General features: G+C 40.9%; 1 protein-coding gene across 7 annotated transcripts in view; it reads right to left on the minus strand.

Annotated features, from left to right (window-relative positions):
• FARS2 (phenylalanyl-tRNA synthetase 2, mitochondrial) overlaps positions 1–17574 on the minus strand; it is a 232768-nt gene that overhangs the window by 78832 nt on the left and 136362 nt on the right. For all 7 annotated transcript variants that reach the window (XM_042049163.1, XM_042049167.1, XM_042049166.1 and 4 more), the window contains one exon: positions 16049–16209. In XM_042049163.1, coding sequence (XP_041905097.1) covers positions 16049–16209 — 161 coding nt within the window. The remainder of the gene's footprint in view (positions 1–16048; positions 16210–17574) is intronic.

Consider the following 17574-nt stretch of genomic DNA (forward strand, 5'->3'; position numbering starts at 1 on the left):
AGCCAAGGCCTTTTCTGCTTCTTGTACTGCCACACTGGCAAGAAAACTGGGGCTGCTTGGCAAATTGGGAGGAGACACAGCTGGGACAGGTCATCCCAACTGACCAAAGGGATATTCCAGACTATATTGCATCCTGCTCAGTATATAAAGTAGGAAGAAGAAGGAGGAAGGCGGGATATGTGGAGTGATGGTGTTTGTTTTCCCAGGTAGCCATTACATGTGATGGGGCCCGGCTCCCCTGGAGATGGCTGAACACCTGCCTGCCCATGGGAAGCAGGGAATGAATTTCTTGTGTGTGCGGCTTTTTCTCTCTGGTGTCACTAGCCTGGATACAGAATTGTTGTAATTTGTGTGTGTAAGCTTGTGTGTGTGTCAAAGATTGGACGAACAAATGCTTAAAACATAACGTAAGTATAACTTTTTATTATTAGCTACTAACCTTTTCTCAGAGCCTTGTAATGCAGAAAAATCTTTTATGGTAAAAGGCAAGGCAATAATCCTGTATTATATTGTCCCTTCACCACCTGGCTGCAGTCAATATCATTGCAGTAAGTCTTATATCAACACTAGAGTTGGTATAAGGATAAAATTCCTAGTCCTCAAATGTATCGATCTGTTTGTTGTAGAGCTACATGAGCCACATAATAGTTTATTAGCTACACCTAAAATGTGAACAGGCTACTAAAGAGTCTCCAACTGGCAAGCCAAAATGAAGTTCCTAAATTTGTACTCACGCACTCCAGAAAATACATACTGTGATCCAATAGATCCCTTTGATCCTCTCTAAACTCTCCTGCTCTTCAACAGCAGACTGGTCTAAAGTCCATTAACTTTGATCCTTTTTCAAGTTCAAGGCAAATACCAACCCTGGAGACTATTTCCTTATGAATTTACAGACATTTTAAAGGTTCCCCTTGAGAGAAATGTGTTCTTCCCACTAAATCTACTCTGCTGTTACCTCCAACCACCACTTCCAGCTACATTCTCTTCACGGCTTAGGAGTCCTCCAGCACAATGCTTGGAGAAGCTACCAGGGCACATCTGGTTCTGCAGGCTGTGTGTTGGCTGAACCCTAGCACACTACCCAAGCCTGGAAGCCCTGCTGTTCCTGATTCCGCTTCCTGATCAGCCCCTTAGGTTTTTGAGGAACTGAGAAGAGGTATAGGAAATGGTAGAACTGATCCCACCTGCAGAGTGCTGCTGTAAGGCACTTGCCAAGTGTGTCAAAAAGTACTGCTGATGCACAGACATCCCTGTACCCCTCCTTTTAGTTCCATCAGAGCTTTGCCACCACAGTGCTACTTTAAATCTTCAGTTTATTTTCCATTTCAAACACTACAGTGTACTATCTTTGACATTTTTCAACAGCCTTAGAAAACAAGAGTGCTTTCCCAGAAATTACACTATCTATAGGACTCCACTGAATCCATCTTGTAGAAAATATTACAAATAATGACATTGCATTTTTCAATCACCCAAGGTGAAAGCATTTAGGAGCACTGAATTACTGTGATTCTTTTAAATAATAAAATAGAAGTTTATGATGATCCACCCTCAGCGATACATGTTTACTAGTCATTAATCATGGTTCCTTCTCTGGCTAATAAATAAGCCAAGTACTTCCTAAAACTTCAAGCTTTTCCCTCTCAGGATGCTAAATTTAGTATGGAAATGAGTAGTTGGACACCAGTGCTATAACCTGCTCTGCCAGCCTGCCTTGCCCATGCCTAGATGTACTTGAGGAGTGCACCACTGAAAACACAGGGCTGTTACTCTTTCATACGGGTTTGTGATAGTTTAGGGCATTCCACATCCCCACCTCTCTGCTCTGACTTTCTGTCTGAGATTACTGCCCCTGCAGCAGCTGATAAAACAAATATGTGCCTGTTCGTCCACCACTACAGTTCACAGCCTGCTGTGGCCCGCTGAAAATTGCCCCTCTCACTCGTTTATGCTAATATGTGCTGGATGAAGAATTGCAGCAGCTCGAGTCATTGGGGAACAGCTGTCTTAAGCAGCAACAGGATCCACCAGAACTCATTTGTCAGCATAAAATAGCAAATACTTGGGTGCTGCATATGTTGTCACACCAGGGCACTACTCTGGATGCTTTGGCAGCAGGAATCAAGTGGTCACCATAAGAGTGCTATCTGTTCATCCACACATGGCAAAGGATTATCAGCTAGCCTAGATCCAGATACTTCACAGCTGTAGCGGAGAGAAACCTCTGAGGGCAGAATCTCCCAGACTGCAATAAAACCAGCTGGGGATAATGCACAGCCAGTGCCAGTGAATAACCCACACAAGGCCATGAAGCGTCTTTAGCCCAGCATTCCAAAAAACAGGATGGACACCAGCACTTTCCACAAATATTTGTCATTAGGAAAAAAAGCCACTTTTCCCCAGATGCAGTAACCATGGGTGCAACATGGCAAAAGGACAGGAGAAGTTTTATGCTGTGGCTGCTCACTCCATTCCTTCCCTGCTGCCAGCTGCAGGTGGGACAAAAAAAACGAGTGACAAACACAGCAGAGGAAAAAGCTGTACTTGTATTTTGAGGGTGGCAACACAAATGCGAGGATAACAACGACACGTACCAGAAACTGGGTTAGCAACTCCACGGCAGCCAAGCTATTAAAAAGTCAGCCATGCTTTACTGCCATCAGCAGTCTAAGTCAGAAAAATATGAGACCTAGCAGCATCGTGGCTGCCAAGCTTTAACAGTCCTGCATTGCCCATGTTTTGGAGAAATATCAACATAAACTATACAGTTTTAATGCAACATCATATTCTCATCAAAATGAAAACTACAGTCCTGTAATAACTGAGCCTTTCTTAATATATTCCATGGTGAAACTACATTAATTCAGTGTTATCATAGGAAATTTAAGCACGTAACAGGCAGGAAATTCAAATTTGCAAATTTACGATAGTAACTTACCCCCCTTGCACGTAATGAAGTTTCCTGTATTAGTGTGTATGCTTCCAGATTTACACTTCCGTATTTATGACCAGCACAGACAAATTACAGTTGCTGCAGGAACATAACTTTGAATTTCTTGGCTGCCATGGCTTAGAATTCAGTCACAATGTTCCCCATTATTATAAGTTTTCTACCTCCCTTACCAAATCGATCTTTTCCTTACTTATATACAGAAGTTCTATATATTCATACATGTATACACACACACACACATCTTCAAAGGAGGAAATGTAAATTTCAACAGACAACTACCATAACATCTGATAAGCAGATATAAAATATGTTCTGGGATTAAGCTCTTAAAATCAAAGCAAATGGACTAGCCTGGGATTGATGCACTTCTCTGTCCTCCTGCACAGAGTGGCAGAAACACATTAACTTCCACTGCTGCTCTGAGCTTTTCAGAGAATGAACACAGAAGTATGATCAGCCCTTTGTGGACACCAATCTGCTCACCCCAACAGAGTTCTTTGAAAAGCTCACATACAGGTACAGGGAACACCATATGTTCATGGGAGCATCAGGTGCTCCATGGATTTCAGACACTCTGCTTGTACATGGACCATTCTGAGTGGAAGAGGTTTTCTTTGTACATGGAGACATTCAAGAACGATCTGGATGCAATCCTGTGCCATGTGTTCTGGGATGACACTTTGAGCAGGGAGGTTGGACCAGATGACCTGCTATGGTGCTGCCAACCTGACCCATCTTGTGATTCTGTGATTTTACATCCATATTGAACAGGGAGGTGCCATGGGGCACAGACTTGTCATTCAAGCTAAGTCTCAGCCTTCAATCTGAGATGACACAAATATGTGGACCAGACCCCTCTCTGCTGTGTGGTGCATGTCACCATGACAGCTCTGTCCCCTTGCTACCTAAACTATGTCCTATGGGGTCTTGTTGGAGATAGCAATTTCTTTCTGGAGCCCCATTCCAGGTTCCCTGAAGGTGCAAAACAAGAAAGAGTTTAATTGCTTATATTCTGCCTAAGCAGTCACCAGGTAGCTCCTTTTTCAATGCTAGTCAAGCACCTTTGATCAGGAAAACCCCCTGAAGACACAAAATTAATGCACACATGTGCACATGCACAAGTGCAACCTTTCTAGCGTGCTAGAAGTTACAGCTTATATAGAGGAACCTGCCTGACAAAGGAAAGTCAATACCTAATATGACGCTGAAAAAATTAGATGTGTAACAGCCAGTGAAGAGATTACACTTCTTTGATAAGCTGCTCCACCTTCTCCAAGCAGCAGGGAAAATGCACAAGAGGACTGGTTACGTGGCAGAATGAGTGAATAGAAAGCTTGGCTTTACATACGTTCACCCAAAGTAACGCTGGTTACTAAACTTCTGTGGTTCCACTGGAAAGGGACACTGTGTTCTTAAAGCATTTTATTAAAATGCAGTAACTTTATTTTAAAGTCAAGCTTTTTAAAATTTGTAATGAAAAATGCATCAAGTTTAAAGTCACAATATACTTCTTTGAGTGTAAATATGTATTTTAAACTGACCTGTGATCAGAGATCTGTGAGAGAAACAAGGCACAGCTTTTGAGAAGCTTTCCAGACACAAAAGATCACTTCTATAGCCACTAAAAGGGTTATAATTCTATATGATTAGTAAGGAATTGAAAAAAAGTCAGGAAAGACATAAAGAAGATGAAAGTATTGACCTAAAAGCAAGGATGTAAGAGTGTACACAGCAGAGATGTTCCCAGATACCTGTTCCCTTGGGCATTTGGATATGCCTTGCTTCTTGTGATCTGATTATAAAAACCACCAAAGGACAAGTATAAATTATTCCTAAATACCAGTGATGGACTCCATGCTCTGTGCTTAATGAGGCACAAATGACTTCTCATTTCCATAGAACAGAGTAGGACTCACAAGGGAGAATCACCAAAACGGATGGCTCTCTACTACTCACTCCCACATCTCAGCTCCTTACAAACCCCTTTTGAAAGTATCAGGGTGAAGAAGAGATTAGCCTGACATTTTCCTACAGCAGTTCCATGTGCACTGTGGAAAAAAAAATACCTGACACGCCTGCAAGAAACAGGTAATAAGCTGGTATAAGTCAGCAGAAACCCAACTTCTCAGCAGATACTAAGAATTTTCTCTTCAGCAGAGCTGAGTACCTGCAGTTCCTGCAGAAGGCACTGGCTTCTGAGCGTTCGCCATACTCAGAAGTCAGGTTTCCTCCTTTCTGATGGTTTGGTTTGTATATTTTTTCTCATTATGCTTAATAATAATGCTGAGATAAATAGCTCAGTGGGCTAAAATACTGCACCCATCAACAATTCATATAAAAGAGTTACATCTAAATAAACAATGCAAGTATTTGGAAAGAGTCTGCAGCAATATGAAGATGTATTTCTTTCAAATACATAGCATAGCAATGGAAACAAAGTGCACCCAATATTTTATTTCAGCTTAGATGAAAAACCTCATATAAAACACTGTTGATTGCATTTCCTTTTCTGCTCATTAAATGCACCATTCCAGAGAGTTACTGTTTGAAATGCAGAATCTCCAGAACACTTGAATATGATTTACACCAAAATAAGCTGGCATTGCAAATTTTACAGGCATATGCAACACCTGAAAAAGTCCTTCTCCCCACCTAACAACCTATACTTCTTTTTTCTCTCTCCTTCCTAAAAAGCATAGAGATTTCCAATACAACAGCAATAACGTTTCATATTTCTTGGCCATAACTTCACATAATGCCCTGGACATTGCAATGCTACAAAGGAATTCTTTTTCTATACTTCCCAGACATGAGCTAATCTGTACCATCTCACCATGTACAGAAGTTTACCCAGGCAGTTTACTGGTTGTTTTGAAATATTCTTATGACTTCCTGTACCACTGAAATAGCTGGGTTTCCTTCCTGACTCGGGAAAACTGCCCAAGTAGCATTGGAAGAGGCTGCCCATGGAAGTGGTGAAATCACTCTCCCTGAAAGTCTTCAAAAAGGGAGTGCATGTGGCAGCTGGAGACACATCTTAGTGGCGAGTATGGTGGTGGTAGGATAACAGTGGACTTGGTGATTTAAGACGTCTTTTCCAGCCTTAAGGATTATATGATTCTAAGACTCTTGACAAAGTCCAGTATTTTGAGTTTCCAGAGTAGCCAGCTTCACTTTTTTTTCCCCCCATAAGTACTACATTCATACTAATTTACATCTAAAGTCAAAACCCATAATAAAACACCAAGGTAGTATAGCAAGCTAAAACTTTAAAGTACAGTAGGTAAGCTAGAGAGAAACAGAAATAAAAGGTTCTACTTATTTGTCCAATACTCAGAAGAGGAAAAAAAGCCTTTAACTTTTTTGTCTCAGGCAGACCTGGAGTATTCTAAAGCTATACTCCTGTTTAAGAGTAACAACACTTAGAAAGACAAAAGTACAGTGAAGCCCTAAGCCGAGAACAGACCAAGCAAAAAAAGGCACTAAAACTACACTAAGCATTTCAGTATGTAATGACAAAATGTAAAGAACATTTAAATCTCTACAAGCAGAATCTTGGTGCAGAACAGGTATTTCTTTAATGCCTTTCCTTATTTTACAAGAATCAGAAAATGGGTTCACTCTTGCTGATTTAGGAGAACAGGGGACATGTGGGAATAATTATGCAAATTGGATTTAACACTTGTGCACAGGCAGGAGGATGTAAGCAGTCCTCGAAAGAGGGGACTTTGTCCCATTATTAATTCTTCTAAAACTGCAAAGCCAAATCCTCTGCAGTACATTCACCCCAAAGCATTACTTACTTGTCACATTTTGGTTTAGGCTGTCAATGCAGTGGTTCATGTGTCTCTCACATGAGCAAGATGACGGAAATTGAGGATGGGTATGATAAGAATAATACAGTTCTTCCCAACTGTGCTTTCTGTTGTTTGGCTATTCTCTGTAGCCTAATTCATATTCTGATCAGAGAAGTGGTAGCTGAAAATCAGGGGTTTTTTATTAACACCATGTACTTCAAAAGGTGCTTCTGTTCATGCATACACACACGCACAGATTGTTCTCCCCAGCCCTCATTTCCTAGGGACACTCCACAGCTCAGCTGCAATGTCTAATCCTGCTACAGATGACTGTAGAGGTTTAAGCATGATTTTAAAGATCACTTTACCAAAAGCTCTTTGCAAGGTGTGTCCTTTACATGTAAAACAGTGGCACCAGTGTTAAAAGAACCATCAAATAAAGTCATGTATGACAACCCCCATGTTTTCAGCTAACTCTGGAAAAATGAATAAGAGATTATTTCCTACTAGTTTTGAGATTTTTTTTTTCTTTTATCCTTTTATATTTCTGTGGTTGTGTGTGCACACCAGTACATACCTGCATATCTGAAGACACATCCTCACACTGTGTGTGCTTGGAAACATTTTAACCAGAAGCTTATTCTTACATCAAATGCATAATGTACACCCAGAAGGATGCATTTAACCCTGCTACAGGTATGCACATACTCAGGTTGTGGTAATTACCTAGGACTGCCAGCCAGAAACCAGAGTCCCATTAGGTAGACCTGCTAGGTAGCTAACTCCTGTCCTGAAGAACTTTCCATCTTAAAGTAGTTTGGAGAAGACATGCTGAGGCAGGAGGTACAAGACAACTAGAGTTGTAAACAGCATGGAAAACAGAATTATTGAGTAGGGAAATTTGACTCATTTCTCAGGTCAGGGCCAAAGACTAAAGTCAGGATATTTCCTGTGCCATCCTCCTAACCAGAATTCTATTACTCACAGTGGAATTAAACCAGTACTGGAAAAACATCAGAAATGTGTAAGGGTTACCCTCCTTACTAGCTACATACTTTTGCAGACAACAAACTGAAAGCTCTGAGCATATGTGGATTCCTGTCAAAACCACTAGCAGCTGCTTCTCATAGCTTCACATAACCTATGAGAAATCTATTGTTATTTTAGATTTCCAGGTTTGCTCCTTCACCTAATATTAATTTGAGTTTCAGCATATCTATCACTGCTGGAAATTGCTCCATGGCTTATTTAAGCACTCTGTATAACCATTATACTTCATCATTTGGGATGCAATAAAGATCGGTTGATATATTCAGCATCAGAATTACTCATTTGTGAGCTATTTGTTTCAAAGAGCCTCAACCAGTCAAATTGCAAATATATGAGGTTTAGAGATCAGAGCAAACCACTGTAACATTTGCTTTTTTAAGCTTATTGCAGTTTTTGCTAAGTAATCATTTAGATAGTATCAGGTGTACTTTGACTGGGGTGCATTGGCTTCTGCCTAGGAAAAAAAAGATATCAGCAGTAAAATGGTTCTACTGACAGTAACTGTACAGTGCAGCAGCATTCATAACTGCAAAATCATTTTTTCTCTACATCATGTAGAAGTGATGCAGGCAAAATGCAGTCAAGGCTACAGCAGCTTCTTTTTGTTCAAAAACAAATTAGAAGGAAGTCCCTGGTGGTCTGTTCTCAGTTACTGGGAATGTCTTTCACTAGTACTGAGGACACACCTGCTGGGTGTATTCACCCCTCACCTTCTATACTGCCTCCAAAAATGAAAGTGCTGTCTCACCAGTTGTGCTGATGGCATGAAGCAACAGTGAGAAGTGGATCACAGAATTGATACAGCTTTAAGGAGCTGCAGAGGAAAAGCTCCCTGATTCACCTCAGAGGGTAGCCACAAAAGTGGCTTCTGCAGTACATGTGGAACAGCAAAGTGGAACAGCACAGCGGAACATGGCACATGGGAAAGAACAAAAAGACTATGCTTCTCATCCTAACACTGTGAGAAGCAAGGTTCTGGAAAAGAGTGGTAAAGACAGTCCAAACCCTCCAAAATCCTTCAAATGAAGAAAAGTCTCAACTGCTGTCTCTGGGCCTACAGTCAAAAGAGAGGACATCTATCAGGTGGATACACGGGTATCCCACATTACTAGCTTCCAAAATTCCCCATGGCACTTGGTAGGTTTGTTAGTAAAGCCCTGGACCTCTCACATAACTGAAAATTTATAGGAAACACATAATTACATCCAGGTTTTAGAATTACCTGCCATGACACGAAAATTTTCCTGGTGATTAAAGTGTGTGTTAGCATACACAACTGAAAATAAAGATGAAATATTTTTGCTCTCTGAACATATATATACATATACACACACACTCCACCCACTCTAAACAAATTACAGCTGTGACAGTTTTGTACAAAACAGAAAACTCCTTAACATCCAAAAAAGAACAGCTCATATCAGCTTTTTGCTTTGAGCCACCACCAGATAAATCTAAACTGAATGTGCTATGGGGATGAGACAAGTTAACAGAGGTGAACATGAGAGTCTTCAACTATTCTAAGACTGTGAAAACAACATAGAAATACTTAAAGTATTTTCAAGAGACATAGGTGAAAGAGAGGAAGAATGCAGTTTTTGCTAATGAATTTCATAGGCTTCTCTGTACATCCAACTATTATCAAGGTGGCTGCTAAATGGATGAACATGTACAGTACAAAACTCAGGAAAACTTTCTGACTATCTAGAAAAATACTTCTGCACCAGTCTCAACAGTTTTTTGCCTTAAACCTACTCTTCTTTCCTGTGTCTTTCTTCCCTTTTCATCCCGTTCCCCCCCCAACTTAAACTTAAGCTTAAACCAGACTTTTTCATATTGCCCCCAATGCCTGAAGAACAGCACTTCTCTCTTCTATGTTCCTTTCACTTTGTCATATATCAGTGTATTGGTGGCTTAGGGTTTTTTGTATTCAGTCCCATGTGTCTGTCCATCCTGTTTCCTCATTTCCTCATTCCTCATTCTGAGCCCCTACTTTCTTCTTTCCTTACTGTGTTTTCAGCTAATTTTCTTTAGTTAAGAATGGGAATTCAAGTGCTGTTTACTCTCCAGATGTTTGCTTGTTCACTTTTTTTACCCAAGTGCTGATCAGTAAAACTGGTTTAGAACAAAGATTTTGCAAATTAAGTTTGTAGTTTGTCAGATTAAACTCTTCTTGCTTAAAACAGTCATTTTGAAGATTTTCACTGCCTCAGCCCTGCAAGGTGCTGATCACTCTCAGTTGGATCCCAGGAAGTGTGGAGATCTCTGACCTGAAGCTGTTTAGGGTTATGTTTGACTGAGCATAGGAACTATCCCATTGATTTAAATGGGGCTGCTCACAAGTTTAAAGCTCAGCATGTGCTTCAGTACTTTGCCTGGCTGGGGCCAGAGGGCTCAGGTTCCCAGAGCTTCAATACCAGCACTACCTACAAATGATACAAGGTATAACATCCTGATGAGAAGACTTGATGATCAAGCGATTTCTAACCCAATGGTGCAGCTTAGTGCAGCATCTCTGCAATGAAGAAGGTATTTTTGCTTGCTTTCCATGCATATCCAACACTAAAAAAGGGGTTTCACGGTGTTCTGCAGAGCATACAGACAAACCTGAGATGATACACAGCACTGTAAGGTTTTCCTGATGTTCATTTAAGATGATCTACGTAAGTCACTCCTAGAAATTCAACCTTCCCAAAGTCATGCCAGTAAAATGTTTCTGCTACATCATCAATCTATTCTCCATTGTACCTCCACATGCAGACACACACATTATATACCTTCAATTACATTAAAACGAATTAGAAAATAAGTCACAGTTCAAGCTATACCTTATTTGTTCAAACATCCACCTTAAATTTACATACTAATGGTTTAATATTTGGCTTTAATAGATGCACTGTTAGAAAATAAACATAATAAATGAGTAACCATTTTAGCATGGAGTTACCTAATCTTGATGAAAAATATCTGAAAATGCAGCAACCAGTGAATCTATTTAATTTTTATTTCAAAATAACACTAATCACAGACTACGGAGATAAATACAATTTATATGGAGTAGCATACTAATGAGGGATCAGACAGACCCACCCTGTGCAGCGAATGTAATAAGATCAAAATGGTTGAAATGCATGGCATGTACTCTAGATGCTCTCCTTCTCAAGCATGGAATAAAGGATATAGACTAGGACGGTTTAATTTGCTGAAGTTTTCCCTTACACTTGACAGTGCATTTTATTTTCAGCATCTTCTAGAGCTTCAGGAAAAGCTCTGTGTCTCCCAGCAACAATCAGGCATGCGCACATGAAAGATGAACAGGGATGATGACTGTCCCTGAAAACTGGAAAGTGCACAGTAAGGTAGAAAAGTTGGACTGTCTAATGGTGTGAATGAGAGGGCTCACATACATAGCAAACAGCACAAACTGGGCTACTGTGTAAATCTTTTGTCATTAGAACAGGAGCTTAATTCCTATAGCACACTGAGCCAAGGCAAATGGGAGCAAGCGGGCCCAACCTTTGCTATCTTGCACAGGAGGAAGAGTAGCCTGCTTAAATTTCCTTTCCAGTACAACGAATTGCTTCTTTCCACACAACTGCATCTTTTTGACTACGTACTTTTCCTCATCTCTGCTGTCCTTGACTGTTCACTTTTCAAAGCAGAAAGAGCATCCTGGATTAGGGCCACAGACACCATTCTGGCCACAGCTGTGCAGGAGGTGAACAGTGTCAATTCAAGTTGTTTGTCAAGTCTCCTCACCCCACTGCCAAAGGCTACTATCTCCTCAGGCCTCCCAACAGAGCTGCTCCAGGAGCTTTGTCTATTCTGGCACCATTAAAAGGAACCTGGTTAGAAAGTCTATTATTTTGAGTTTTGAAGCTACCAGGTTATTGTGAAGGAATTGAATTTTGAGAGACTGCATGTTCCAGCAGATACTAGGAAGGAGTAGGCCCTGGAGATGATGGAAGGGGTGGTAAAAATAGGTGGTGCTAGGCTTATTGCAGATATTGCAGAATAGTACAGATCATGTAGAAATTAGGAAATAAAGAAGACAGCAATTCCCATAATCTCATAGAGGGAGTCTGCAGTTTTGCTAAAAATCTGATCCAGATCCCCTCTGTACCACTGCTTCCCTTAGAACAGCCATAAATATGCTTCTCCTTGACCTCAGTGCTGGCCACAAGGCTCATCTGCAATCAAAATAAACAACTATTTAAAACAACAGCAGCCAGTGACACCGGCAGCAGCAAATGAAAGTGACTTTGTGAAAGGAGAACACATGAGGAGTCACTTGACATGATGTGCCACTTGCTCGCCACGGTAGCAAAATGATGGAGGCTCCAGGATCCATCCTGCTGCCACAGACGTTTCTTCTTAATCAAGAGCTCTGGGCACACCACACTACATCTGAACTGTGAGTGCCTTCTTTCTCTAAATGTCATTTCATTTTTGTACCTTTCCTTGAGAGTCGTCAGCCCATGGACACTTTTCGTTTGGGGTTTTGTTTTTGGTAAGAATGTGTCTCGGTTTTGGAGACAAAACTTCAGGAGGAAACACTCCGGAATGAGTGTGTCCTCTGAAGGGAAAAGGGCCTTCCTTTTTCCTCCACCAATAAGACAAGTGGGTCACAGCAAGTGAAAGTGAAAAAAACAAACTGTTTATTAACACACGAACAAAACAGGGTAGAACAGGATTAAAAAAAAAAAAAAAACCCAACCTCTAAATACAACAAATTCCCGGAGAGGGAACAGACACCCGGGCTCGGACCAGCCGGGGCCGCCCCTGCAGGCTCCCCGGACCGGCGAGGAGGGAAAGGAGGCAGTGAGGCAAGGGGCAGGAAAGGGGGAAAAAAGGACAAGAAAAAAGCCAACAGAACCTTTTTCCTGCTCGCCGGAACACAAAGGAAACCCACAGAGCAGCACAGCGCTCCCGGCGCGCTCCCTGCCCTGAGCCGCTGGGCCCGGCCGCTCGCCCGCCCCGCGCTCGGTGCGCCGGCCCCGCCCGGCCCCGGCCCGCGGTAAAGGCGCAGCGTCCCGGGGCAGTGAGCGGGCGGCGAAGGAATGAAGCGGCTTCAAAACGTCAGCCCGGGACAGAATGCTGGCTCAGCATAAATCAGAAAGCAATCACAGGGAACTGTGCTCAAGGCCCTGACATACAGAGATCTAATACAGCAGACCAGATCAGGACCGAGCCATTTATTTTATTACATTGTGCCTTGCAGGTTCTTGGTCCTTCCTGCCCTGTCTATCCTCAGCCTTTCTTTTCACGGCCTGAGCTTTTCACAGCCCTACACAAACAATAGAAGGCAACTTACCAGAGCCTGATCCCCACACTGCTGTGACTTGTGTCAAATTATATCTGGAGTGATTTGCTAATCCAAGTCCATGCAATAATCTAATCTGTGGGGAGAAGCACTCTTAACACTGCTGTGCTGAGTGGCCACAGTGCTACAAGCACTGTCAGCTTTTCCCAGCAGCTTTTTGACCTACTGAAGCCTGCACACATGTACTGAGCAACTGATGATACAGGGAAAAGTCTGACACATTCAGGCTGTTAAAAGGCACAAGATATATACTCTAAGTCCCAAGAAAATGCTCCAATTAAATTCAGTTTTTAAGCAAGAGTATATTTAGCCCAGCTAAAGGTTACTGCTATGCAGTGTGAACTTCATATCTGAAGAATGTTTTAATGAACAAAAAGAAAAATATTTATGTTGGTGGATCATATTCAGATTATAAGAAAGGATTTGGAGGAGTACCCAAAGGTTGAGAGGTCTATCTCAGTTAAGCACAAAAAGGATGGACATTTACCCGGACCTTCTGAGCTGCAGGATGCAATTTCTGCTGTGAAAAGCTCTCAAAACGCTTGGTCTGTCTTTGTTCAGTTCGGTCAGGCTGAAAAGTACTGCTTGGCCTTGCATGCAGAAAATCTGACACTTTTATAATATCCATTGAGATTTCTTACAACATCAACACTGGAGCACAGGCTAAAAGTTTTCTTTCAAATATCATATGAATAAACCATAAACCATGTGATTCATTAATTATGACTCTTTAGAAAGTAAACAGGAACAGAAGGTCTGCTAACCTGGTTTTACAGCATACCTGAAAAATAACATAGAACAGAAGAAAAAACTGGAGATCTTATGGTAGCACCAAAGAGTATTTCACAGTATTTTCATTTGAAGGGTCATTAACCCTTTAAAAAGAGATGCCAGTATGTACTAGAAGTATGTAGAGCATAGAGCTCAAAAGAGCTGAATGTGCCATACCAGATGAAAGGTGAATACAGAGTTCCTTTCAAACAAAAACCCAAGCTTGCCTCTAGTCTCTTATATTAAGATACAGGATTAAAAAATGTAAACTAAGAGTTGGGGAGAATTACCAAAATTGAAGATGAAACATCCAAGTTGGGTAGGTGTATGTATGTATTAAAAGAGAAGGGGGGGGGGGGAGAAATGAAAAAAGGGCAAAAAGAGAATGAAAATAAAATAAAAAAGAAATAGTAACTAAAAAGTCCCTAAGCAGTTCTTGACACTGAGAAAAAATCTGTTTCTAAAACATTGGCCATACCCTTTCTTTAGAAGAGAGAAAGAACCCAAACTAAGGCTACCAAACAGCACCAATTAAAAAAAAAAAAAAAAAATCACTTTTAGCTTCCTAGAAACCATGTACTTTCCTCTGAGCTTATCCACAGTAACCTGTGCCTCTGACATCTTCAGATTGCTTCACTACACCTGACTTAACTAAAACTGAGCATGAAAACTATATGCAACTTAGAGAAGCCAGACACCCAGCCCTCTCTTTGCCTTACCTTCAACATCAGTCCGTAGCATTCCAACAATCTGGGCCTTTCCCCAAAAGCCCAATCTACTGCTAATATCAGTTTGAAGCTTGGATCCACAATGTTAAAGCAAGCAAGAAATCTCATCTTAGCTCCATCAGATTGCAATCTATAAACCAAGCCACAACCTCAGGAACAAAGCCAATCAGAAAGATAGGGGCTGAAAAGGAGACTTGAGCATTTCTTATTGAAAACAACAACAAACATGCTGTAGGAAATCAAGGAAACCCACAAGCAGACACACCTTCAGGAACAGTGGCAAAAACCTGTCTTTCTGTAAGACAACTAACTACAAGTTGAATGCACTAATGCCAGTTATCCCTAAACAAAAAAACCAAAAAAACCCACCCAACCAACCAAAAAATCCCCAAACCCCTACCCAAACCAAAAAATCCAAAACTATCTGCCAAACTTATCTCAAACACTATTTTGACTCTACCAAAGAACATGTGTAAGAATTGCCATGAAATAAAAACAAGTCGATGGATGCTCTACTGATTTGACGTGGAGACTACTCAATTGTCATTTATCACTGTTGATTTCCCCTTTTATAATTACAATTCTTAAACATAATCAATCTCTACACAAAGAAACCAAACAAAAGGCAGCTGCAAAAAGTATTTTACTGCTTTAGCACTTCAGACTTCATCAAGCATCTGTGTCAGCTCAATTCCCCCAAAGACCAGCTGACACCACCTGACTTGAACCTCCCCATGCTCATGCTGAAGAGTATTATGGAAGTAGCATTTCCACTCAATCCAGTTATGCCTGATTGCTTTGCAAGTACAAAAAGCAAGATGAGGTTGCTAACTGCAAAAATCACCTCAGCAGAGGAGTTACAAAACAAATACAAGCTGAGCCTGCAGTCTCCCCTGCAATAGCCAGGAGAAAAGAGCTGACATTGAAGATGGCAAGGCACATCCACAAAGCATTTTGCCAAAGGTTAACATTGCAACTCACACTGACTTCAATGATTGTAGAGTGAAAACAATGGGAAAATTTGAGAATGTGTTATGATCTTTGAATGCTTTGCATCAAACACATATTTATAATGAAACAGAATTATGGACACAACTCAAGGACATAACCAAACCATAACATAAACAAACCACAGGCCTAAATCAATCCCTAGTCTGGATATATTTATAAGTTAAATATGTGCTTAAGCATTACTCAGAACTGGGATGTTGACTGGGTATCAGCAGGAACTCACAACATTATCTGGTTGAAAAAATTCTTATCAAAAGCTGGATTTTATTGCAGTACATGAGAGAATCATGATAGCTGTATACCTGTTGCATCAAAACCTAATCTTTTAATGACACAGAATTTTAATTATGTGATATTCACTAGGGATACACATACTTCACAGTAAATTATCACCATATATATGTTATTTTACCTGGAACTTTATTTTTTGCCAAATGTGAGGCCCAATAAATTGTTTTAAGAAGCGTTCATCTTCACTCCAGAACAGTCGGATGTCAGGGATATCGTACAGGATCATGGCCAGCCTCTCCAAACCCAAGCCAAACGCCCAGCCAATTTTATCCTGAGCACCAGCTGCAATACACAAACAAGCAAGATAAAAATTCAAGAGTTCACAACATGGAAAATTACTGATAAAATGTTCACCTATTTATTAAGAAGAAAAAAAGAAAAAGGTGAAATGGCAAACCAGAAAATCTTCCAAGTAACTGCCAAATGAAAGATCTAAGGGTTACAGGACAGATCCTACTTAAATCAAAAACTGCAGCAAGACTGAGCAAGCACATCATTGAGTCCAGGAACCAAAAGTGGCAATAAAACAAAGCCACTGTCTTGACAATTTGTGTCCAAAGGTTCAGACGGGCTTGAGAAATGCTGCATAATGCTATACATCATTACCCTTTACTGTGCTTAGAGCTGAGCACTTCCTCACTTGGCTCAGCTGTGTTTTGTAAGACATGTAAACATGAATTCCCTGTTCAGAGTATTTTCCTTGGTCTGACAGACCAAGCCAAGCCTATAGAGCATTAACATCATTACCAACATTTCAAGGGACCATAATTGCCTCTTTTGAGGCTTCTTGGAAGAAACAGAGCAATGGGATGTGAGGCACCATTGCATTAGCATCACACCTCCAACCAGGGAACTCCTGAGCTGCTGCTCCTGGGAAAAGCCACTGCTCTCACATAAATAAGGCTCTTCTATGCAGCACTAAATAAAAAAATACAAGAATACTTAATAAAGAAAATCTGTACAGATATTAATGATGTAACATTTCTGTCAGGAAAGTAAATATTCATACCTTCCTTCATTTACAGGGCAGGAGCACTGATTCATTAAACAGGGATTTTTTCAACACAAGACACTAAGTCTATGTTTAGCCATCATCCTACTGATTTTGAAATAAGCTTAGAGCCCAGAAGCCCTGGCAAAGGCTCAGAGCTTTTAAAAACTTAAACAAATGCCTAAACAAACACACATGCTGAAAGGATGCATGCGTGACAGACTTGAGTCCACACCATCAGCACTTGCAGTGTGCTCCTGAGTCACACAACATCACTGCACATCTCACAGCTATGCACCAGAGCCACAGCAGCTCCACCAGTATTAATTTAAACTAATTTTTTGTAAACTTTGAACTCAGTAGCTTCCTCACCATCATGCAGAAGGCTAGAAGCAGAAGTCTACTTTCTGACCCTTTTGTCCCTGATATCAGAAAGGAAACAACTCCCGTTATTTGGGCACTGATAACATCCTGAGTTATCCTGTTGTGTTCAATGCTGAGATTAAACAGGCCTGAGTTCTGTTCAAATAGAGGGAGGCATACCAAGCTTGGGAAAAGGGACACAGTCATCACTTCAATTCCATTAATTCATTTGAACCTGTCTATTTTTCTGGAATAACAGGTCCTCAGCAGAACGTCTCTGTGTCTCACTTGCT

This window comes from Corvus kubaryi, unplaced genomic scaffold, assembly GCF_017639235.1.
Source record: "Corvus kubaryi isolate FWS band 111438036 unplaced genomic scaffold, C.kubaryi_AGA036_p1.0 69, whole genome shotgun sequence".
NCBI classification, from domain to species: domain Eukaryota; kingdom Metazoa; phylum Chordata; class Aves; order Passeriformes; family Corvidae; genus Corvus; species Corvus kubaryi.